This window comes from Mauremys reevesii, linkage group 23 (assembly GCF_016161935.1).
Source record: "Mauremys reevesii isolate NIE-2019 linkage group 23, ASM1616193v1, whole genome shotgun sequence".
NCBI classification, from domain to species: Eukaryota; Metazoa; Chordata; order Testudines; family Geoemydidae; genus Mauremys; species Mauremys reevesii.
In genome coordinates, this window is record NC_052645.1 from 11,502,046 (window position 1) to 11,526,606 (window position 24,561).

Consider the following 24,561-nt stretch of genomic DNA (forward strand, 5'->3'; position numbering starts at 1 on the left):
CCCTCAGCAGGGTACCCAGTGTACCACATGGCCACGTCACCCATCCTTCGCCATGGCACCCAGTGTGCCACGCTGCCTGTCCCTCAGCAGGGTACCCAGTGTGCCACATGGCCACGTCACCCATCCTTCACCGTGGCACCCAGTGTGCCACGCAGTACCCAGTGTACCACATGCGCCATGGCACCCAGTGTGCCACGCTGCCTGTCCCTCAGCAGGGTACCCAGTGTGCCACATGGCCACGTCACCCATCCTTCACCGTGGCACCCAGTGTGCCACGCTGCCTGCCCCTCAGCAGGGTACCCAGTGTGCCACACGGGCACATCGCCCGCCCTTGGCACATGGTGCCCAGTGTGCCACGTGGGCACAGTGCCCGCCCCTGACCGTGGCTGGGCGAGCGCCACCCTAGGCAGGGAGGCTCGGTCCCGGTCAGTGTCGCGGCCCCTTTAAGAGGAGCAGCGGGCCGCGCTCCGGGCGGCGGGGAAGGTGCCGGACGTGACGTCGCCCCGCTCCGCCCCGCGCGGCGGCGACGTGAGTGACGAGCGAACGGCGCCCCGCCCCCTCGGTGTGCGTTACGCCGCCGCCGGCCGCTGCCCCCCATTGCCCCCCCCGCGCTGAGTCAGCCGCCGCCGCCGGTCGCGGTGCGGGAGCGAGGCGATGCCGCGGGTCTACATCGGCCGCCTCAGCTACCAGGCCCGGGAGCGGGACGTGGAGCGCTTCTTCAAGGGCTACGGCAAGATCCTCGAGGTGGATCTCAAAAACGGGTGAGCGGCCGGCCCGGGCCGGGGGCAGCGCGGGGCCCGGCGGGCGAGAGCCGAGCGGGCCCGGGCCCGGCCCGCGCCTCCTGCCGCCCGCCGGCCCGCGCGCTGAGCGCGGCCGGGCCGGGCCCCGTGTGCGCAGGCGCCGGCAGGTGGGGTTGGATCGCTGCCTCTGAGCCTCGCCCCGCGCGGCACCGCATGGGCGGGGGGGAGCAGCCAGGACGCCTGGGTTCTCTGCCCAACGGCCTGGCCTCGTGGTCAAATCTAGGGCCAGGACGCCTGGGTTCTCCCAGACTTCCCGGGGCCCACAGGCAGGTCCTCCCCTCCCAGCTAGCAGCGGCTCTAACCCGGGCTGCAATAGGCTGTGTAGAGAGGGGTCCAGCCCCGAGTCGGGTATTTCCCTTAGAGGGCCACGTGGCTAGAAATCGCCCTTGCTGAGGCTGTCATAGCCTGGCAGTCCTGTGCACAAACCTCTTCCCTCCCCCCCCATTTTTCCTAACTGGTGCAAATTGATGTCTGGGTTCGAGGCTAACAACCCTTGAGGATGGTATCAATAGTTCCTTTCTCCATCGATCCCACTTACAGGGTGTGATCGCTGTGGATTGGTAGCTAGGGGGAAATGGTGTGGTGGGGGAAGGTCACTACTGATCCATGCATGCAGTAGTCCTAGCATAGCTCCTGCTCACATGTGCAGCTCTGGCAACTGACATCTTGTCACAGCAGGATCGTTTACATCCTGCCATTGCATTGCTTTTCCATCCATCCAAGCTTGGATTCTTAATGTGGGCAAAACTGGTGGTTTAGATTCAGGAACTTAGTTAAATGAGTCTTGAAGTTTTTACCTCTCAAGCAAGATTATAAGTAGGTGGCATGAAAAGCCTGACCGGAGTGTAGAGTATATAGTTAGCGAGGGCTTTGTTTTGGGAATGGGGATGAGGAGCCTCTTAAAGTTAGTTTTTGAGCTAAAAGGAGTTCTCAGGATTTAATACTCTACGGTCTTATTGGTGGTTTGGCCCATAACAGGTTTAAAAGGTGACTGAAGGCACAGCCTTTACGAAAACCTGTGTGTCCTTCTTTTACCCACTATTGCACACGGTAATACTAAAGATTACTGTTACTGAAAGATGTGAACATTCTATTTTCTAGTTCTACTGTGTACACTTGAAAGCACTTTGTATGCCCTGTATAGAGAGTTGTGCTGTTGCTGTCTGAAAGCTCCATATAAACAGACAGGAACATTTCTTAAAGTAGGAAGATGTTTAACTACAAAAATAGGCTGAGGAACCAGACAGTTGTTGTACCTACAGTTCATTCTCTGAAGTTGCCTGGATTTCAAGTTGGTGCTCCTCTAAGAACTTGCTGTTTGCAGTCTAGACAAATTAGGAACCTAATAGTGGACTGATATTTAGATACAGAATCTTTCCCTCTAGGTTACTGCTGTGCACGTGGCTTTCACTACCACAGTACCATATGGTATGTGTTTAGCCTAGGCCAGAGGTTCTCAAGTTTTCGCATAATATGGACTGAGTTCTAATAGCATTTCATGGATCAACTCCCCACCCGCTTCACATCCTTAGTAACATCCCTGTGGCAACTACAATTGCTTATTTGGGAAAATATTTATCTTAATGTGTTTAGCTGCTTGAAACTAGGAAAGCTAGCACCATACAGGCCTATGGACCAGCAGCAAATGCTCCAGATCACCAGTGATTGATCCACAGATGATAGTTTAAGAATCTCTGGCTTTGATGTAATAAACTGGAGGCTTCATTCTGATTCCTAGCTAGCAGGCAATCTACATTACAAACCCCACCATAATAATTGGCCTCTGGACCTTAGCTCTGCTAGTGTTGGAGATTGGAGTCTTTCGCTTGCATTCTTTGTGCTTCCACATTTCCTATTGATTTCACTTATGCTGAGTAGGATTGGGATCCGTATTAGCATATTCTAGAGAACTGTTCCGAAGCACAACTTTTGATAGGAAGATGCTAATACTACTTTCCTAGATGGCAAAGTGGGGCTTAACCTTGCTTTAAAGTTGTCTTTAAAACCTTATAAGGATTGAATGGGCCCTGGACACTGAAGTTACCTTTTCTTTCTGGGACCCTGCAAGTCAGGGTTGAAGCATGTGCAGAATTCCCTACAGTTGCTCCTTAGCCCGTCTGCTAATAAGATTTAAACTTCCAGGACTCTCTTGGGCATCTTTTTATAGTTTATTAAAAGCATTAGATTCAGAATCAGGAGATTCAAAATCAGAGTGATCTGAAGAAAAACAACCAGATTTGAGAGTCACGAATAAGATTAAATCAAATATTAAAGTTTACATGCAACTAGGAAAACAGCATTAGAGAATAGTACATATGTGCAAGATGCTGTATGATCACTGAGGAAGTAGAAACCTTAAACCTTGGAATTTCCTGACTGTCCTGTATGCCTGATTTCTCAATCTCAGGCCTGGTCTACACGGGGGCACAAGCTAAGTCGGTCTAAGTTACGCAACTTCAGCTATGAAAATAGCTTGGCCGAAGTCGATGTCCTTAGAGCTACTTACCGCGGTGTCTTCACTGCAGTAGGTCAACTGCTGACGCTCCCCCGTCAACGCTGCCTACGCTTCTCACTCTGGTGGAGTACCAGAGTCGACGGGAGAGCGCTCGGTGGTCGATTTATCGCGTCTTCATTAGATGCAGTAAATTGGCCCCTGCTGGATTGATTGCTCTGGAGGTAAGTGTAGACATGCCCTCAGTGTTGCACAAATGCTAGTTTTATGCGTCAGATTTCCCTGGGAGAGAACTGCTGATTAGTTGAAGCTCTTAACTGAAGTTGCCCCAAAATAGAAAAATATCTGTAAAATGTAACAAGCATCTGTCAAATTTGCTAGATTAGCATGGTCACTAAACTATGCAACCAGCTTTCATTCTGCTCATTTTTCTGCTTTGTTGAGAACTATATAAATGCACGGTCCCAATACTGCAGTTGGACCTGTACAACTCCTTGTGTTCACTGGGACTCTGGGGGTGCAAGAGGCTGCCCATGGGACCCATTTGTAAAATGGGCCCAAGTCTGAAATTTCTGTCTTTCAGCGTTTTAAAGCATAGAACATGCATTATAATTTGAACACATGGGCATGGGGGAGGAGAACGTTTTTAAAACTCAAAAACAGTGGATGAATCTAGTTTGCTCCATTTTCAAGAAAAAAGCCATTCTGGAGCAAAGATGTGGAGATCTTCACTCCAAAAGGAATTCAAGAAAGCTCTGGATAATTAAAAACTATGGGGGGCATAAAATAGGAATATGGAAGTCAGCTATTTCTATAATTAAGTTAATCTCTTCAAATGGTTAGGTGGCTCAGCGCTATGTATATTTCTAGGAGTAACTTAATAATTGCTCCTAAAAAAAAATTTCCTTTTAATTTCAGCATCTGTTTTGAAATCTTTCAACAAGCTGCTGTTAACTTGGCTTGGATTTCAAATGGCAGATTGACAAAAATCTACTTTTAAAAAATATCAGGTGTTGTGTCTTTCTACCCAGTATAATCGTGCATTGAGCTTTTGTCAGGGTGCTTTACAGTTTGCTTTGTTTGCCCTTTGTGCCTTTCTCCATAACTTATTTTTAGCAGCGCTTAGCAAATGATTAAAAATTACTGCACAGTGTGTGATTTATGAGATTCTGTTAGTTTCTTCTAGAAAGTTGCGGGTTATCTTAACTGCTTAGCCTGCAGGGGATTAGCTATTCAGTATTTTGGCAGTTGGTGAGGCTAAGATTAAATGCCTTGGCAGAAAATGAAACTGGAATGCAGTATTATCAGAAAGTCCAAAAAAGCTGAGTTGGATCTTGATCACCACTAATGATTATTAGAGTTTATCATTCAAGGAGTTAAAACAGCATTCACCGGAAAGGGAGTGAAAACCTAGTTCATACTGGAAGTTTCCATTTTAATTCCAGCACCTAGATTCCACTCCCTTAGGTTCCATCTTCACCTTGCTCTTAGCCAGTGTTGTGCTGATGACAGCTGGAGCCATGCATGTCAGAAGCGCATGAATTAGATGCCTGGAAAATTGGGCATTTCAGCTTGCTTTTATCTTTTTAAAACTCGCTAAAAGCGAGCAATAATAATTCTAAGAGCTGGAGACTTTCACTTACAGGGACACCAACTTGAAATCTATTAACTTTTTAAGAGAAAAGCTTCTATGTAGGTGCTTATCTGCCCTCCATCTGAGCATCTCCCAAGTATTTATGTATTTATCCTCACAATACCCCAGCAAGGTAGCAAAGTATTATATCCCGCTAAACAGATGGGTAACTGAGGCACAGAGATCAAAGCCAGAAGTGTCAAACTTGGGTGCCTAGAGGTAAGTTCCTAAATCCTTATTTAGACAAATAAGGATGGTTTGATTTCCAAAGGTGCTCAGCACCCATTAACTTTAAAAATCAGTCAAATCAATGTAAATGCCATTTAGTGGCACCCAATATATCTAGATGGTAAGAAAGTTTTAAGTTGACCTGCACGTGATTTAGAGAAAATTCTGCTGGTGCCTTTCTTTTCTGCTTTATTAATATGAAGGCCTCGAAGGTGTATTTCTGCTTGGTTTTTACATTAGAAATACATGGAGTGTCCAGTTTACTCTTCCTCAGCTTGTTGGAAGCTTTCTGGGATTTCTCAGGGCTATTTCTTCTGAACTCTAATGCTTTAATTGAATGAGCAAGATATTTAAATCTTAACAGAAACTTCCTTTTTCCAAAGTAGTAACTAGTCACTAAAGTTAAATACATGTGAAATTTCAAACATTCTAAAAAAATCTCTTCCCCTGTTAATAGTTCACTGTTTTGGTTCTGGTTATGTTGTTTTACTAGTTCTCCAGTCAGTCTCCATGCTCAGACAGGACCTGAATTTCTCATGTAAGAGGGCAAGCAGAAAAAACCTTTGCAGGTTGTCTTTATCCCTGATAAAGTAGCAAAAGAGGCCCATTTTTTTTCTCCTTTTGCAGGCCAACTTTAAGGAAGTCTGTCTTTTTGGCTGTTTAGTAAATTAGATTATGGCAATATTTCTATGGAGCCTGTTGTCAAGTGTTTCATTATTGGGTAAAATCTTTAACACTTGGTTATGTAATCTTTTCATAAGAACTTTAGCTAGGAGTTTAACCAGAAAGATTTGGATGTTCTGTGTCCCTGGGACAGATGCCAATTTTGAAAAGATGGTCAGGTTTAGTAGTTCTTGATGTTTGGATGGCTATAAATATTTTTCCTAAAGAAATCTGAAACTTAGCAAGTTGTGTGCAGAACTGATTACCTCTGTATAGAGGGTTGAAACTATTAACACTTGCTTCTAGTTCAATTTATCGCTGGTGAAGGGTGCCAGACTGACAGCTCTGAACACAGAACAACCTGGGGCCGCGGTGGAGCAGTCCGTCCCAAGGTGTGAGGGGCGTTGTTTCCGTTCCCATTCAGTCCTCACCTTTTCTGCAGAAGCAGCCAACGAGAGGGCCAGTTAGAGCCAATTGTGATCTTGATTATTGTCGTCAACACCTGCCTGGTGGGAACTGGACTGAAACCCTCTGCTACACAGACCAAACAGCTGTAAGATGGTAATGATTACAAATGTGCACTGTACTTTGAACCAGTGACCTAGAAGTAAGAGGCTCTGTATCCCATTTTGGATAAGTAATGGGACAAAATATAGAGTGGTATATTTTCCACTGAAGAGGCTAGGCACTTACAGCAGCAGTAAAGCAGGAGAGCCAGCACCCTGAACCTACCTGGTCTTCTGTAACACCAGCCAGTGTTCCATGGACCAGTTTGGAAACGTCACTGGTTTTCACAGTGATATTGGTAGCTTGTATCAGTGCAGTTCTTAATGTTTTCAGAAGGTCAAACACAATTTTTAACTCCACAAAAATGGATGCATTGCCTTAGGCTGGAGGTAGGATGTACATCTAGGGTATGTGAGAACTACGGTATCATGCCTGAATTCAGTAATTGTAGTTCCTGTAAACTTCATGTGCCCATACCTTTGCCAAGTGTCATGGCCCCTACCAGCCCAGATCACATGGAGTTCATGGACAGCTTAGTTATTAGCATCTATCCTGGTTCCTGCTTAGTACCTCTCTTCTCCCTCCGGATGTTGGTACCAGTTCCCTGTAGAGCAGTGGTTCTCAAACTTTTATACTGGTGACCCCTTTCACGTAGCAAGCGTCTGAGCGCGACCCCCCCCCCCCTTATAAATTAAAAACACTTTTTTATATATTTAACACCATTATAAATGCTGGAGGCAAAGCGGGGTTTGGGGTGGAGGCTGCCACTCACAACCCCCCCATGTAATAACCTCTTGACCCCCTGAGGGGTCCCGACCCCCAGTTTGAGAACCCCCTGCTTTAGAGCTTATAAATTGGAGGTGTCATTGTAAACATGTTCTTATTACTGATTCTCTTCCCTTCCGGTTACCACCACTTTTTGCATCTTGCCTCGGTTCCATTTTAAGCTCTGTGGTGCAAGGTGTGCTTAGCCCAATAGAACCGTTATCCTGGCTGGGGATTCTCAGGGATATAATGCACATACCTCGGTATCCAGTAAAATAAGCACAGCTAATGTCCTGCATCAGAACACTTCCGTGGTCTAACAGTGTAGCTATCTAAGTGTGCATGGGATTTATAACAGTATAGTTAGTGACAAATCCGCAGGTACAGTCTAACATTTAATAAAAACATCCTTTTAAAAAAATCAGGAAAACTTCATAGGCACAGTTAGGTGTTCAGTTTGATACACATTATATACCTTAACTGAACTAACACTTCAAAGACCAGATTCTAAAACCACGAAATCAGGAGTAAAGATGCGGTTTTACGAGAAGACTTTATGGTACTTCCAACAGTGGATGGCAAATTAGACAGCTGTAACTCTGTCTCTGTGCCCATACTTGCCACACGTTAGCAGCACATGTAACTTGGCGTAGCTTGGAGTCTCTGGGTAAAATCTTAAATTCTTAACGTGGGTTTATGTAACACGCTAGGCCTTGTGACAGGCCTTTGGGAATTTCATCCTGAGAAGTGGCCAGAGAATACCAGGGTAGTGCAGCTCACCAGTCAGCTGCATTTGCTGAGCTGTAGTAATTACTCAAAATAACAGCATGAACCTAACTCAGAGAATTAGGATCACAGGGTTAATGTGCATGCTCTTAACTCAAATCCAAGAGGTGGTAATAATCACAGAGCCTTTTCCCTAGTGCACGTGCACCAGCATTGGTGCCTGAAGGAAAGATGCCAAGAGCTGTTGATTATAGTCAGTGCTGTCACAGATGATGACAACTGCACCTGTATTTTCCACTTAAGGTCCCTCAAGAGCACCCCCTCTAAGCCCTCAGTTCCTCAGCCGTCACCTCTCTTGGGTTGAGACCTACATCTATCTCCCTCTTGACTAGGGGTTTTCCAAGCTCCACAGTTCCCTGCTTATACTGTGATGTCCCCAGCAAGCCAAACTGTCTACACAGGCCAGCATCTGTACTTTGCTTTCTCTCTGAAGGCTATAAACAGCTGTAATTGCCAGCAGTCACTGGTTACCACATAGATCTTTATAAGCAAGCGTATTTCTTTTGATGGTGAGAGCATAACAGAGAAAACATTAAATAAAAGAACCTACATACATGCCAAAAAGCTTACCAGAGTTCACCCCAACCTCAGCCTTTCTCTCTGGTAGGTGTCAGTCCTTCAAAGTCACCTGCTGGGTTTTCCCTGTGGTTACAAGTTCATAACTGCCTCTGAGTCAGAACCAGAACTAGCACACCCGTGCATAGGATGGTCTTTCCTTTATACAGCTTTGGCATTTGATCTTGAGACTCTGGGAACAGGTGATCAGCAGAGAATGGTCTCCTCCTCAGAGCGTAGCTTCCCAAGCCTGGGTTTTTGCATAACCAGAGGTGGGGAATTTGCATTCACCTCCTGCTAGAGCAGAGGTGGGCAGACTTTTTGGCCCAAGGGCTACATCTGGTTATGGATATTGTATGGCGGGCCATGAATGCTCACAAAATTGGGGTTGGGGTACGGGAGGGGGTGAGGGCTCTGGCTGGCGGTGCAGGCTCTGGGGTAGGGCCAGAAATGAGAAGTTTACAGGGTGGGAGGGACGCTCCAGCTGGAGATGTGGGGGTTGGGGTGGGGCTAGGGATGTGAGGTGCCAGGAGGGTGCTTTGGGTTGGGACTGAGGGGTTTGGAGGGTGGGAGGGGGATCAGAGCTGAGGCAAGGCACAGGGGCGTGGCTGAGAAGTGCAGGGTCCAGGCAGTACTTACCTCAAGCAGCTCCTGGAAGCAGCAGCATGTCCCTTCTCTGGCTCCTATGCGGAGGCACGGCCAGGCGGCTCTACTGCCTGCTGCCCCGTCCACAGGCACTGTCCCACAGCTCCCATTGTTCCCGGCCAATGAGAGCTTTGGGGGCAGCATGTGGAGCAGAGGCCCCTGGCTGCCTCAGTGCATAGAAGTCAGAAGGGAACATGCTCCTTCTGCTTATGGGAGCCATGCAGAGCACCCGACCCTGCTCCCCAGCTGGAGCACTGGAGCGGGGCAAGCCTCAGACCCTGTTCCCCAGCAGGAGCTTGAGAGCCGGATTAAAAGAGCTGGTGCACCGGATGCAGCCCGAGGGCCATAGTTTGCCCACCCCATGCTAGAAAGGACCCTGGTGGCAAACCACTTGACTCTGTTTGTCCCAAAAGTCTATATTTGTCTGTCACATTGTTTAATAGTCTTTTGAAGTTTATAACATTTCCCAGGGTTCACATCACGTTGCCGCCCCAGAGAGGTTACATACAATCCTGGCCCACAATAATACATACATACATGCATTTATTATAGTGCACTCCAAAAATAGTTAATTCAGTAATAAGAACTTCATTGGATGCAAGTGGGCTGTAGCCCACGAGAGCTTATGCTCAAATAAATTTGTTAGTCCCTAAGGTGCCACAAGTACTCCTTTCTTTTTGCGGATACAGACTAACACAGCTGCTACTCTGAAACCTGTTAATTCAGTACGGTTTTTCTAGAACATTGAAGGAACTTGCAATATTGGTCACGAGTGCTACAAGTTAATGATAAATAATGATGGGAATTGAGCCCTGTCTCTTAAAACTGTTTTTTTTTTTTAATTGTTCCCCTTCCCAATTTTTTGCAACTCTCTGAAACCAGAAGTAGTTTCAAGATAGTTCATCATCCTACTTCCCCAGGGCCAGCTGTCATCAGAATCCCCAAAGACTCTCTAGGCCACGATGCTATCAGTTCAGCTCTTAGAGTAAGGCTGTTTGTTGGAAGGTTTGAGGAGTTGGGGGACCTGCCTGGCTTTCAGCATATCACAGGTTAGGAGGGAACATGTATGGTAGCACAGAATTAGGATCATGGCCCTGTTACGTAAACAACCAACAAATTCAATGGCACATTTCTCACTTATTTCAGAAGCTCCTGGAGGCTGGTAAAGAAGTCCCTTCTTTGGCATTTACCATATACATGGAGTCAGTGGTCCTACAATGACTTGAACAAACTAGCTTCCTTAACTATTACTTATAGAAACTGTGGTCTGGTGCAAGAGTAGGTGTAGGGAAACATGGGTTCCATTTCTGGCTCTGGCATTGGTTTGCTATAACTTTTGGTAAGTCACAGTCTCTCTAGCTCAGTTTCCTCACTTGAAAAATGGGGTAATTTACTAGGCACGTTTCAGAAAAGGATAAAGACAAAGTTCCCCTGCCCCAGAGAGTTCCCCCACCTTTGTGAAATGCCTCAAGATCTGCAGATGAAAAAGCGCAGTAGGAGCCAGGCATCTTACTATTTTTCACCATTTATGCTCTCTCTACTATTTGCATTTAGCTCAGCTTGGCCAAAAACAGATTAGTCTCTGACTTTCACATTCTCCTGTGCTAGCACTATAGTGCAGTGTTTGTATATACTGTAAATATTTGTAAATATTCTCCCATTGCATTTATTGCTTGTAGGCTCAGTAAAAAAGGTCTTTAAAAACAAAACCTAACCTTTGGGCCAAATTTGATCAGAAATTGGCTTACTGGTTTAATGGACCACAGTCCTATTTATGCAGACTCTGTAGGAAAAGGAGGATTGTCTTTAAGAAGCTTTTGTAACAGTAAAAATCAGCTGAAGTCTTTCCTATAATCATAGTCCCAACGTGTCCAATTCATTACTTTTTATCCAGCTGCAAGGATGTCCTAATGGCAATTAAATACGTTCCTTATTAGCTGAAATCATTACAAGTTCTTATACTCCATGGGCCATCAGTCACCTTGAGATTTGTTTCCAGAAGATCAGTTCACATAACTTCCTTACAGTAATAGGCAGTTTTCACCAGTTTTCCTTCATTTTCAACAACAGACATGAAACAAAATTGAACTAAATGGTACCATTTGCTCTTCCCATCACCACACTTGAGATCTCTTGTGCAAAATGCTCTTGAACAATTTGTGGTTAGTGTCCAGTCAAAGTTAGAAGATGGGAAGGAATGTTTGAAATCTGCAAAGTCTTTTGCTGGTTTGAGAGAAGCATCTGTGCTGAATTTCTGCTCCCTCCTTCAATCTGGGGTCTCGCTTTGGCTTTGTCTAAGAGGGCCAAGTCTGTCTTTATAAGGAGGGCTGATCAAGAACAGCACTTTTCCTCTTGGTGAACAGAAGACTTTACACAACAAATACTTTAACTGGGAACTCATTTCATACCTGTATCTCTAGCTCAATATATCTGGAATATAAACCACTTGTTAGTTGATTGATTAAATTGCATTTAAAATTGTGAATGCAAAAGTAACCTTCCTACAGCAACTAACGTGGCTTCTGTACACATTCTGTACCTCTTAAGACATTTAACCACGTAAACTATTTAACCCCATAAAATATATCAAGATATACTTCATAATGGACATATATGCAGTGTGCAATTTTCAGATGTTAACTTAAAATGTCCTGTCTCCTTCAAACATACTGCTTGACTTTCTCTTTGGCAGCTGTCTGCATGACATTTTCAAGTTTATTTCAAAGTTCAGCAATTAATAAGTGTCTCATTTGATAGCAGGAAAAATCTCTCTTGTTCCCTCTTCCCCTTCCTCACCACTCATAGTTCAAAAACAGCACTTTTTTTTAGAAAATCTGCAAGACATAAAATATTTCACCTTTAGGCAGAAACCAAGTCCTGGTGTTCGAGTTAGGTGGAAGTACAAATGAGATAATGGAAACTTAACTAGCATTTGCTATCAAATAGATGCTCTAGTGAAGAAAGAGTCCTTGTAGACTGCTAGGCTGCTACTGTAAGCAGCATTTCAGAGTGATTTCATGATCCATCGTCTCACAGAACCCTTGTAATTCACTGGAAGAGCTTTCCTACTAGTTTAATTCATTGGATTAACTCATGTCGCCACATGTGGAAAGTAACTGCAAGAAAATCTCAGCAGATGTAATTAGAGTATTTCGAGCCATGGCAAGAATACTGATATTTTACCTGACCTCGCCCGTGCCAGTTAAGTGTTGCCATCAGAGCAAGTAATATTTAACACAGCACTTTGCTCAGGTGAACCTGTTCCTGCTACAGGTGTTTCCTCAGGCTGTGCCTACGAGAAGTAGTTTAGGGAATTCTCAAAGTCCAGCTTTGGGAAGGATGCAAACTGAAACTGTGGTTCGGCTGAAAAGAAGGAAGACAAATCTGTAGCTAGGTTTTCTTTAGAATCTCATTAGAGTCCAGTGAAACACTAAGCAACCTCGTCAGCAATATAAATTGGCAATAACTAATTAAGCCACAGGAGACCACAAGCCCAGTTGAGTTCTGGTGTAGACCCATGCAACTCCATGGAAGTCAGTGAAGTTCTAGCATAAACTGGCGGTGGGGAGAGTGACCATTTTCGGGTTCCATCTGAAGTACGTGTTTTTAGAACTCTACCAGAACTCGCTCTGTCAGGGCTGCAGAGCTGTCCTTTCACAAGCACCAGGAAAACTTGTTGGACCCTCCAGTGTCTCAGAAATTCTTTCAATACATTGGTGTATGGAGAGGAGTATGTGGGCCCAACTGGTATGAATCGAGTGGCCCCAAAGCATCGTATAGCTGGAGAAATGGCAGAATAAATGGAGTGAATTTCCTGTAACGATTTGGGACCTTAAACAAGTTTTAAAAAATCCCATTTGTTTTCAACTTTAATAAAAAGCTCCTTCAGGTGGTTTAATCTGTTGAAATTGGCTAGAAATAGGGGTGCGTGCTTTTGAGGGTTTTTTTTTCTGTTTTTGATACATGGACAGTAAAATGATGCAGCTTCACACAATCTGAAGTCAATGGTATTGAGGCTTTTATTAGGTAGTTTTATGGCACATTTAAAGCAGTAAGAGTAGACATTTAAAAGAAGATTTACTTGTACTACCACCGTATAACAGAATCAATCGCTATAATTAGGGCTGCATCAGCAGTTGTCGTTTCTTGTGGTGTGAAACTACACTTCTAGGTATTTATTTAAACCATGTGGTGTGCGACACGTATATTTTAAGGGAGGTGGCTCAGTATTACCTGTGTATCTCTGGGTTGCGTGGGATGACTTTAATGTTCTTTAAAAACAAGTATCACCCCTCAGTGATTTTATAAAAATTTGCTTATTTTGTTTATAAATAAACCCTTGAAAGTTTTCTCCAGAAAATCTTTTTCTCTCACTCATTTTTCCCCCCGCCCCTTATCCATCATGTGAATACCTGCTTATTCTAGGGTTGCTTGCATGTTACATACTGATGATACTGTTTTTATTGGGGGTATGGGACAAATATTAAAGAATTCTTTTGGGGTTGGGGGAAGGAGGCGAGAAGATATAACATGGTACCTATCAGATCCTGCTAAGCAGGACTTGTCCTGATCATATCTTATGTGGGAAAACTTCAAGGAAAATTCAGGTTCTGTAGAAGGTGGTTTCGGTGACTCCGTAGACTACGGCATTCTCCAGGCAGTCCTAAACCAGTGCTCGAACCTGGTGTTAGATTGTGCTGTGGTGCCGAAGGTGCTCTGTATTTTGGTGTGAATGATTTGAGTACTCATCATTAAAAGTACCCTTGACACTTTTAGAAAGAGTAGGTTTGTTGATCTGGTATTAGGATCACATTCACATAATCCTGTTCTGCAACCCTGAAATTCCTTCCCCCCCCCCCCCCTTTGAAGTTTCAATAAAAAATATTGTTAATTTCTTGTGTCAAAAACTTGGTATGGTATTACTGGCACCAAGGGAGACACCTAATCAATATAGCCTAATCAATACACCTAAATAAATATAGTGTTACAAAGCAGTTGAGTTCCTGTATCAATGTAAGGGGATATTGCTGTATTTGTGCAAACAGAAGAGGGGTGGAGTAATGACAAAGTAAAGTTGGATTGATCAGTTTCACAGATGTATTTATTGCTATGATTAAACAGTTCCAAGGGACAGCTCCAAGCCACAGTACAGCACACATCGCCCCTCTTCTGAGACCAGCATTTATTTGCATGAAAAAGCAACAACAATGATACTTCCAGTGACCAGACAAGAATTTACATGTTAAATATTTAATCAAAATGTTTCATGTTTGCATAGTAAAGATCTTCTAGTGCTAATGGGTATTAAAGGAGGAAATGAAATGTTTATAAACTAAACAACCCAAGCTAAGACATCAGAATTTGTGTACACTAAAATTTAGGTAGGTTTAAATTTGAAACGCAGATACATTTAAAACCATTTCCTCCTTTACTTGCCTGCTCAGACCTTAGTTCAGGATTCTGTTTGCCCTACAGCAGCCAGAGATGTTGCAGCCAGCTGAAACGGGGCTCCCTGTACTGCTGTACGGGGCTGTGATGCCATCAGCTATTGCAGGGGAGACTCTGAAGCCTGAACTTGGGTCTTGGAAGGTAAGTAAAGGGGGAATGGATTTCAAATATAGGTGAACTCTGATTATCTGAACCTAGATTGCCTGTAATTTCTGGTATGTTCCCCCCACCCATTTGGATAATTGGGGTTTACCTGTGTGGTGGTGTAAAATATCTGTGGTTTTATAACAGTTTGACACTGTTACTACTTTGGGGGTCAGGAGATCTGAGTTCTGTTCCCAACATTGTTGCTGTGCAGCCGTAAGCATGTCATCTCAGTTCTCTGTTCCTCAGTTTTCCCATATGTAAAAAGGGGTTATGGTTACAGTTGGCAAAAAAAAGGGAAAACTCTTGTTTAAAAAAAAAACCCACCAAAAAGTGTCCATTTTTATCAAAACTTCAAATTTCAAGGTTTTCAACCATGTCCAGTTATGATATTCACCTTCCTTTTATGAAGTTTGTTGAGATCAGTATAACTGTTTTTTAAAAAAACACTTACAGCCACTATTCTCAAATGCGAGTGACAGAGGTTAGCTACTTTGCACCCGGACCTTTTCATTGACCTCAGTGGCTCCTCTGAACATTGGACCACTTAGAGATTTAGATTCCTGAGTCTCGGCACTCACATTTGAAAAATTTGGCATTAGCTTTTCAGTGCATCTTTAAATCAGGGCAGCAAGTGGTTTCCAGTCTTCTGTACTGCTCCTATAGTGTTGCTGTCTTGCAGCAACTAACAAAAAACAGTGCGCTCAGAAATGCCCACTCAAATTTAAGTCTTCGTTTTAAGATTCACTTCCTAATTGGCATCTTCCCCCTCCTGTCTCCTCTTGTGTGCATCCAGAGCCCTGAGCAAAGCTGGTGCAGTTTTTGTTTGAAGCACGAGCTAAGGCCCTGACTGCAACCTGATATACACTGACTACTAGTCCTGAACTTAGCCTCTGAACCTCAGTGGAATTTTGCATGGGTGTTTTTTGTGGAAGGTTTTGTGGGGCTGCTCTATAAAGGTCTCACTTATCACTAATAAAACACCATAGGGCCAATTCTGCAGCCACACTGCACACAGCTTCCGGTTTCAGGACTTGGGATTTCCACACACCCAGTACTTGCAGGATTGGACCCATACGTAGCATATTCACATGTTTCATTCATATCAAATGTTAATTTCGAGGTGACTTGATAGAGCGGTTTGAATGGTGACTTTATGGGAAGCTCTTTGGTACAAGGCTAACTTGAAAATCCCCCAACCCCATTGCCATAACCTCAGTGCTGTCCCCAGTGGAGAGGAACGTTACTTAACCTCCCTGATAAACTCCCTTTCTTGACATGCCTTAATACTTTACTGTCTTGTAGCACCTTCTGTTTCAGGAGCTCAAGCCATTTGCAAACACTGATGTGGGTGAATACCTCTGGTTCAGAGTTCGAGGCAACTGAGCTAGCGCAAGATTACCTAACTTCTAGCAAAGCCTGTGACAGAACCAAGAATGGAACCCAGGTCTTGTAATAAACCAGTCATGTTCACCAGAACCGCCAGGCTGCTCTAGCTTTACTGTAGTAAACGATGAAAGAGAAGTGTAGCGCCCTGCTTTGTAGGCCAACAAATTGGGGAGCATGTTTTTTCTGTGGCCTGGGACTCTTGGCCAAAATCTCCCTGCCTTTAGTCCTCAAGAGTTGGCTACTGATGGTCATTAAAAGGCTGGTGCTGCCTTAGGTAGCCAGGCTCCATGGGCAGTGAAAGTACATACGTGGTATGATTTGCTCTCGGTGAGTATCAGTATCTTGGGCTGTGCAGCTTTGCCTAAGTCGCTTTTGTCTCCTCCTAGGTATGGCTTTGTTGAGTTTGACGATCTGCGTGATGCAGATGATGCTGTTTATGAGCTAAATGGTAAAGACCTTTGTGGGGAGCGAGTTATCGTTGAACATGCCAGGGGCCCCCGGCGTGACAGCAGTTATGGTTCTGGACGCAGTAAGCACTAAAATGCATTTGTATCGCGGTGACTTTTTTTTTTAATTAAGATATTTCACTTAAAAAAAAGTAATTTTTTAAGACAGTCGTGATATGAAGTTTGAATAATTTGTTTTTGTAATTGTTAATGTAAATATTTGAATATTTATCAATTTGCTAATTGTATGCTATTTTATTTTACTTAATTAACTGATTAATAAATGTATAAACGCAATTTCTTGTACCATTATTATTATTAATTTGTTTGTTTATTTTCTAAGTATTTGTTTCTTTGTAATGTGATTGTTTAACATAGACTTAACAAAGACCTCAATGTTTTAATTAAAAGAGTCCTTTGAGGCTAAGATGACTGCCTGTTCCATTTGCTGACCTTGGGTTACCTTTCCATGAGTGGCTCTTTGACCTTTGTGGCCCTTGGCTGACCAAAAAAGGAAGCCATGTGACGACCGCAACCTTTTCCCATTAGACCTGGGTGGTGAGGATCCCAAGGGTTAGAGACAGATGAGATTAAACTGAAATAGGTGCCTGAAAATCTATATTCATGTCAGATATTCAGAAAACCTTTAATCAATGTAAGTAACATTAGTAAACTGGCTTTAGTGATTTGGTTTCTTGTTTCAAAAATTATTTTTTTAATAACTTAAATTTAATTGCATGTTAACTGTAATCGTAATTATAATTATACATCCTTGTAATTATGGGCTAGTATTGTAGTTATATATTTTTTAATGTTTTATCTCTGTAATTTTATGTTTTAAAGAGAATCTAGCTTAGTCTAGAGGGTGGGGAAAGATTAAATGTATTTGCTGACATATTGGGCAGAATAGTTTATTTATCTGGGGTGTAGACTAAGCCATTCCACCTCCCTAGCTGAAGTATTGCTGTCTGCTTGTCACCTCCTAAAGGTGGATATGGTTATAGAAGAAGCGGAAGAGATAAGTACGGTCCTCCCACCCGTACAGAGTACAGATTGATCGTGGAAAATCTGTCAAGCCGTTGCAGTTGGCAAGATTTGAAGGTAGGGGGCCCCTTTCTTTACTCTGCCTGAGTTGAAGATCAGAAAGGGCATAAATAACCTGGTGATTGTGAAGCCAAGGAAATTGTGTGATCCTGTAGCCGTTGCACCAGCTAAGCATTGCTTGTTGTGAGGAAACACTCTATTTAGAACAGCTCCAATCAGATCCTGTACGCTGGAAATATTTGACTATTTCAGAAGCTCTATTCTCTCCTTTTAGTAAATGTAAATACTCTCTCTCACACACGGACTTGAGAATACATTTTTGAAGTAGTACACATATACAAATTCACATATTCAGAAGCTATATGTCATTATATGGAATCTTGAGACATTCCACTTCATTTCTGTGCATACACATGTATGTTGTAAATGGACTTTTGGGAGAACATTAGTATTCTCATTTAACATAAGCTTGTGCACATACCTAAAGATTCAAACAAACAAACTTGCCTTTAAAATTCTGCCAAGTCAAATCAGACTTTCATCAGACGTAGGAATTGAGTCCTATCAAATTTGAAGTTTCCTCCATCAACTTCTGAAGTGCTGGCGGTGGTTGAAAAAAGTTTCAAACTTTAGCCAAAAGACTACATGTTTTCACATGAAAACAACTCACCCGTTTTTGAGGAAACTTTCAGAAAAATTCTCTTCCAGGCTGAGAGGAATCATACCAAATTTCAGTCAAAAAGGTAAAATTTCTCAAATTGTAAGGAGCTGAAAATGACTGTAATAGAAAAACTTGAGTAACTCTAACTATAGGCCACAGCACATGTAGTGATTATGGGGTGTGTGTGTGTGTGTGTGTGAGAGATGTCTTTCTGTAGCTGCTTGATTACCCTGTGCCCTCTGTTGTGTAAGAGGTTAAACTTTTTATAAAGAGTATTCTTATGATACTAAGTATCAGAGGGGTAGCTGTGTTAGTCTGGATCTGTAAAAGCAGCAAAGAATCCTGTGGCACCTTATAGACTAACAGACGTTTTGCAGCATGAGCTTTTGTGGGTGAATACCCACTTCGTCGGATGCCACGAAGTGGGTATTCACCCATGAAAGCTCATGCTGCAAAACGTCTGTTGGTCTATAAGGTGCCACAGGATTCTTTGCTCCTTATGATACTAATCAGCCATCATCCAAGCTATGGATGATTTAAAAGCATTTGCTTGTTCTTCGGGTGACTCTTTTTTTATTTTGTGCCTTTCTCCCTGAGTTACCAAGAATTCATGTTCTCACTTGCTGAAAACTTGCAAGTGGATCAAAGGTCTGATCTTTGGATCTGAGTGGGAACCAGGAATGCCAGAGAGCTAATCCTGGCTCTGCCGTGGACACCCTCTGCACCCTTGAGCAAATCGCTGAACTCCTTTGCCTTAGTTTTTCTGTTGGTAAAATTGAGCTAATACTGATCTACATCACAGGGGTGTTTTTGAAGCTGAATTAGTTCATAGTTCAGATATAAAGCATATCATCAACTGCTTATTATTCTGTGAAAACGCTAACTTGTTACAAACCTGTCATGTAGGTCTGGGTTCAATAGCATTTTATGTTGTTGAGAACACCTTAAACCACCAGTAGCTTGTCTTCAAAATATATTGTTTTAATACCAGAAGCAATTGGAGTCTGTAATGGAGAATCCTGTGCTGGATTCAGGTTTGTGGGGGAACAGAAAGGGGCTGAGTTAGCACTAAAGCATCTCAAGACAGGAGTCTGGTGACTCAAGAACTGAAAATGATACTGACCTTTACACGCTGTTGGTACTGCAGCCTGAATCAGTGCTGATTGAAAGTCAGCACCATCTGATAGGCTGTTTGGGGTAGGACAGAATCTGTGTGGTCCTGATAAATGAATGTGCACATCACAAAACCCACCACCGTGTTTAGCAGTCTAAGAAGGGAGGCCAGGGAGTGAATGAGCTGGAAAATGGGGTCAAATCTGAAGTACACGAGCTAGGCCAGGGGTCCCCAACGCATCTAAGTGCGCCCGCGTACTGGCCGGCAGACGAGCATCCGCCAACAAGCTGCGTCATCCAGAGGCGTTGCCGCCGATTTGCCTATTGACGTTGCCGCTTGTCGGCGGAATTTCGGCAGATGCTCGTCTGCCGCCACAGTCCTCCATGTCTCGTCATCTGGCGCCCACCAGATGAAAAAGGTTGGGGACCACTGAGCTAGGCAGTAGGGTGAAGGAAGCATGTCTGTCGGCCTGTGCTGCCCCTAGTTTGTTATAGGGCTTCAGTCACTTTTTACTGATTCCCTTTTTTTTAAAAACATGGCTTCTTAAACTTGAAGGTAAAAGGTAAAAAATCAGAGTGCAAATCTTACGTTTTTAAATCACCTCAATGAGAAGAAACTTGCTTCAATCCAGAGCATATTTTACTACATCTAGGTTACCCCTTTCAAATAGGTTTCAGATTGGTAGCTGTGTTAATCTGTATCCGCAAAAAGAACAGGAGTTCTTGTGGCACCTTAGAGACTAACAAATTTATTTGGGCGTAAGCTTTCGTGGGCTAAAACCCACTTCATCGGATGCATGCAGTGGAAGATACAGAAGGAAGATATATACACACAGAGAACCTGAAAAACGGGTGTTGCCAAACCAACTCTAAGGAGACTAATCAATTTGTTGGAGAACAAAAAAAAGTTCAAAAACAGACTCCAAGAAGAAACTGCAGAATTGAAATTTAATTTGCAAACTGGACACCATTAAATTAGGCTTGAATAAAGACTGGGAGTGGATGGATCATTACACAAAGCAAAAACTGTTTCCCCATGCTAATTTTTCCCTTACTGTTACTCACACCTTCTTGTGAACTGTTGGAAATGGGCCATCCTGATCATCACTACAAAAGGGTTTTTTTCCTCTTGCTGATAATAGCCCACCTTAATTGGTTAGTCTCCTTAGAGTTGGTATGGCAACACCCATTTTTTTTCAGGTTCTCTGCGTGCGTGTGTGTGTATCTCTTCCTACTATATTTACCACTGCATTCATCCGATGAAGTGGGTTTTAGCCCACAAAAGCTTATTCCCAAATACATTTGTTAATCTCTAAGGTGCCACAAGTACTCCTGTTCTTTTCCCTTTCAAATAATAATTTGCATCAAAATTACTGCTGCAGTGTTTTTACTTGGCTTGTTCAGAAACCTGGACCTGCTCCTGCAAAAATCCTTTTTGGTTAAAATTCGCACTAACATCAATGGGTCCTTGCTGATTGGTTGTGTTTATTTTGTGTGGGCTGTTGAGCACAATTACAGGAACTTGCAGTAATCATTAGGACTAAGACGGTGCAAAAGGGAACTGTTCCCCCCCCCCCCCCCCCGCTTGCCTCAGGCAAGCCAAGCAATGCTGCTTTCAGCATGGAAAAGAAAAGATGAAATGAGCAGTGAGGGGGAATAAACAGAACCAGCATGAAACCCTAAATCTGTGGATTCAAAGGCAGTGTTTTTTGTCCTTTTCTCCCAGGATTATATGCGTCAGGCAGGCGAAGTGACATATGCAGACGCACACAAAGGGAGAAAAAATGAAGGTGTGATTGAGTTCAAATCCTATTCGGATATGAAAAGAGCCCTTGAAAAGCTGGATGGGACAGAAGTGAATGGCAGAAAGATTAGGTTAGTGGAAGACAGGCCTGGATCCAGACGGCGCCGCTCCTATTCCAGAAGCCGAAGCCATTCGAGGTATGTTTTCCATAATACAGCTGTGGCTCTTACAGTCTAATCGAATAGCCAATGCCAGCCCATGGATGCTTAGAGGTACGCTGGGTCCCCAGGAAATGGAGTTTTTGGTGACAGCCCAAATGAATTGGAAGTAAATCACTGAGGAAAATTGGTTCACTGCTCATTGGACAGTGTGTGCTCCGTGATGGACACTTTTTAATACCTGATACAGTAACTCCTCACTTAATAACGTTAAGCGAGAGGAAGTGTCGATCTTACGTCCCTGCTCAATTACAGAACATGCCCCATTTAAAGTTGTGCAGTGCTTCACTACAACATCATTTGGCTGCCTGCTTTGTCCACAGCTGGCAGCCCCACATCAGCTCCCCTACGCCTGCCCCCGCCCACCGGCAGACCCCATGGATCAGCGCGTTCCCCCTCCTGCCCGCGGCAATCAGCTGGCTTGCGGTGTTCAGAAGGAAGGGGGGAGGAGCCCCCCTCGGCACACAGGCTCCCCCTCCCTCCCCTGTCTCCTGAATGCCACAAACCAGCTGATTGCTGTGGGCAGAAGGAGGGGGGAGGAGCGAGGATGCAGCATGTGGAGTAAAGGGGAGGGGAGGAGAAGAAGCGAGTTATGGGTGGGGGTTTGGGGGAAGGGGTGGGGTGGGGTGGGCGGGCCGAGGGTTGAGCCCCCTGTCCCTGGTGCTTGCGGAGTAGGGGAAGCTGCCACTGCTGCTGTGCAATGTGCATTTCCTAGCCTACAGCATCTTTAACCTCCTTGCCTGCCTCAGTGTCTCCAGTGCCAGGGGGCTGTGCCTGCGTGGGGTAAGGTGGGGGCACCTCCCAACTATACTACTGTACTGTATGGCAAAAAAAATTTCCCTGGAACCTAACACCCCCCCTCCCCCCAATTTACATTCATTCTTATGGGGAAATTGGATTCGCTTAACATCGTTTCACTTAGTTGCATTTTTTCAGGACCATAACTACAGCGTTAAGGGAGGAGTTACTGTATTTGTTTTACCATAATACCAAGGAGTGCCAATCACTGACTGTAACTCCACTCGCTAGACACTGCGCAAACAACATTGCAGTGCTGTAGGGTTCTTGCCAAACTGCATGCCCTTTACCACGGTGTGAAAGCACGTGATAAGTAGCCGAAGTAAACATACAGAAGTGTCCGTAAAACTCCTTCTCCTCTTTGAAAGTTCATAAATTTCCCACTGTACCGTTTCTTTTTTGGGAGACATCTCCTGCTCTTCTGTAGAGGTTGGCTATTTATATTGTGCAATATGGCACAAGAAAAGGGCTTTAACAGAAAGGAAAATCTTCATGTTCAACTCTCTGTAGGTTAGTAGTGTTGGATTTTGTAAGACGACCCAATCAAATACTTTAAGATACCCAGACCCTTAAATTTACAGGCAAGACTTGAAGCTTTTACTCCTGGAAAAATATGTTCTGCTTTTGCGGGGAAATCTCTGCTTAGGTGGAAAAGGAAATACTCAGACGCAGGCACCCAAGTTCATTTGGAAAGAGCTAGTCTTCACTGCCCCCCTCTACAAACCATTGTGCTTCTGCTTCAGATTGGTAGCCCTGTTCAACGCCAGAAGTGGCAGCATTTCCAGTGTATAGGAGTGAGAAATAAGATACCATGATGTGGTGATTTATAGGTATTTCTAGAGTCCCGTCCCCCCCCCCCCCCCATAGTCTGTGAAATGCTTTGGGATTATTCCATCTGAAAGTGGGAGAAAATGTTACTGATGTGCTAGCACTCTTCTTTAGTCACATGGGGTTTTATTGAACCAGGATCAGAAGTGTTTCTCTTCCCATGGGCTTGGAATGACTTAATGCCAACTCCTTTTGTTTCAGGTCTCGCTCTCGAAGCAGACACTCTCGTAAGAGCAGGAGCCGTAGTGGCAGTAGCAAAAGCAGCCATTCCAAGAGTAGATCAAGATCCAGGTATACTTTTGAGGGGGAGAACCCGGGGATGTGTAAGAGGCATCAACCTAACGCTGCAGCATGGGAACTCTTTCTTGCTTCATTTGTTTACCAAAATTTAATAGCAAACGAGAGCCAACCCATATTCAAAAGGCTGATATGTCACCATCCACTTGTGCTTTTTCAGGTCTGGGTCCCGTTCCAGAAGCAAGAGCCGTAGCCGAAGCAAGAGCCGTAGCAGAGGCCAGAAGGACAAAAGCCGGAGTCCAAGCAAAGACGATAAAAGTAGGAGCCGCAGCAGGAGTGCGGAGAAAACCCAGAGCAAAAGTAAAGACAAAGCAGAGGATGCCGTCCAGAACAACGACGTCGCAAAAGCAAAGAGCAGGAGCCCCAGCAAGGAAAAGAGTAAGAGTAAAAGTAGGAGCAGGAGTGGGAGCAAGGAGAGAGTGGAGGAAGAGAAGGAGAGCGTGAGGAGGAGTAGGAGTAAGGAGAGGGAGAAGAGCAAGGCTAGGAGCAGGAGCAAGAGCAGAGAGGGAAGTAGGAGCAGGAGTCGTAGTAAGAGTAAGGACAAAAGGAAAGGCAGGAAGAGGAGTAGGGATGACAGCAGAAGCAGAAGTAGAAGCAGGAGCCACAGCAAGAGTGAGAAAAGCAAAAGGCGCAGCAAGCGAGACAGCAGGTCTAGCAACAAGAAGAAAAAGAAGGAAGACCAAGAGCGGTCCCGGTCCCGGTCCAAGTCTAGGTCTAGATCCAGGTCCAGATCGGAGTCCAAGGAAAAGGAGCCGCTAAAACCAGAATCTGACAAAAAGGAGGTAAAAAATGAGGGTGAGGAAATGGACAAAAGTCACGAATCTCGGTCCAGATCTAGGTCAAATTCTAAATCCAAACCAAATGTCAAATCAGAATCTCGGTCCCGATCAAAGTCAATTCCAAAAACTAGGTCCCGGTCCAAGTCTAGATCTAGGTCTGCCTCTAAATCCCCATCCCGATCTAGATCAAGATCTCGTTCGAGGTCCTAAACTTGCTGCAACCACACTTGAAACTATATGAAAAGTCTTTTGTACATGTTTGGTAGTTGTAGCACAAGTGATTGAAGTAGAACACATGTCAATGCTGTACATTTTTAACTACCCTAATGGTGTGTCTGTAATTGTTCAGTACAGGGCTCCCTTTCTGCAATGCTTTCTGGATCAAGGCTATGCAGCTCATTTGCTGACTTGTAGAAAGATCCCCTTTATAACACAATCCTCACTAGAACACCAAAATCACCTTGTTTTCCAAGAACAGCCTTACAGAGAGGAAGCGCTGTACTTTGATGGGTTTATAAGATTGGAATGATGACTGATAGGTAGGTATGGTGACTTCAACTATTTTTGCCCTTGAACTGATGCCCTTTGATGTATGCCATTTAGTGAAAGTACTAAGTC

At 44.1% G+C, this 24,561-nt stretch overlaps 1 protein-coding gene across 3 annotated transcripts; it reads left to right on the forward strand.

Moving 5' to 3' along the window:
* The first annotated feature begins 551 nt into the window (after window positions 1–551).
* SRSF4 (serine and arginine rich splicing factor 4) lies at window positions 552–24,215 on the forward strand. 3 transcript variants are annotated; one of them, XM_039511407.1, is made up of 6 exons: window positions 552–761; window positions 16,402–16,544; window positions 17,450–17,562; window positions 21,006–21,154; window positions 23,069–23,158; window positions 23,325–24,215. In XM_039511407.1, exons 1-6 carry the CDS (start codon window positions 655–657, stop codon window positions 24,151–24,153), a joined length of 1,431 nt encoding a protein of 476 aa, XP_039367341.1. In that variant the 5' UTR covers window positions 552–654; the 3' UTR covers window positions 24,154–24,215. The 3 variants fall into 3 exon arrangements, with proteins under 3 accessions (XP_039367341.1, XP_039367339.1, XP_039367342.1); XM_039511405.1 differs by having other exon boundaries at window positions 554–761; window positions 21,006–21,220; XM_039511408.1 differs by lacking the exons at window positions 552–761; window positions 16,402–16,544 and adding an exon at window positions 16,950–17,116 and having other exon boundaries at window positions 21,006–21,220.
* The last annotated feature ends 346 nt before the right edge of the window (window positions 24,216–24,561 follow it).

Coding starts and splice junctions, on each gene's coding strand:
- SRSF4 (XM_039511405.1), top strand. CDS start 655: ATGCCGCGGGTCTACATCGGCCGCCTCAGCTACCAGGCCCGGGAGCGG. Junction 762..16,401: donor GAGGTGGATCTCAAAAACGG/GTGAGCGGCCGG, acceptor GTCTCCTCCTAG/GTATGGCTTTGTTGAGTTTG. Junction 21,221..23,068: donor AGAAGCCGAAGCCATTCGAG/GTATGTTTTCCA, acceptor CTTTTGTTTCAG/GTCTCGCTCTCGAAGCAGAC.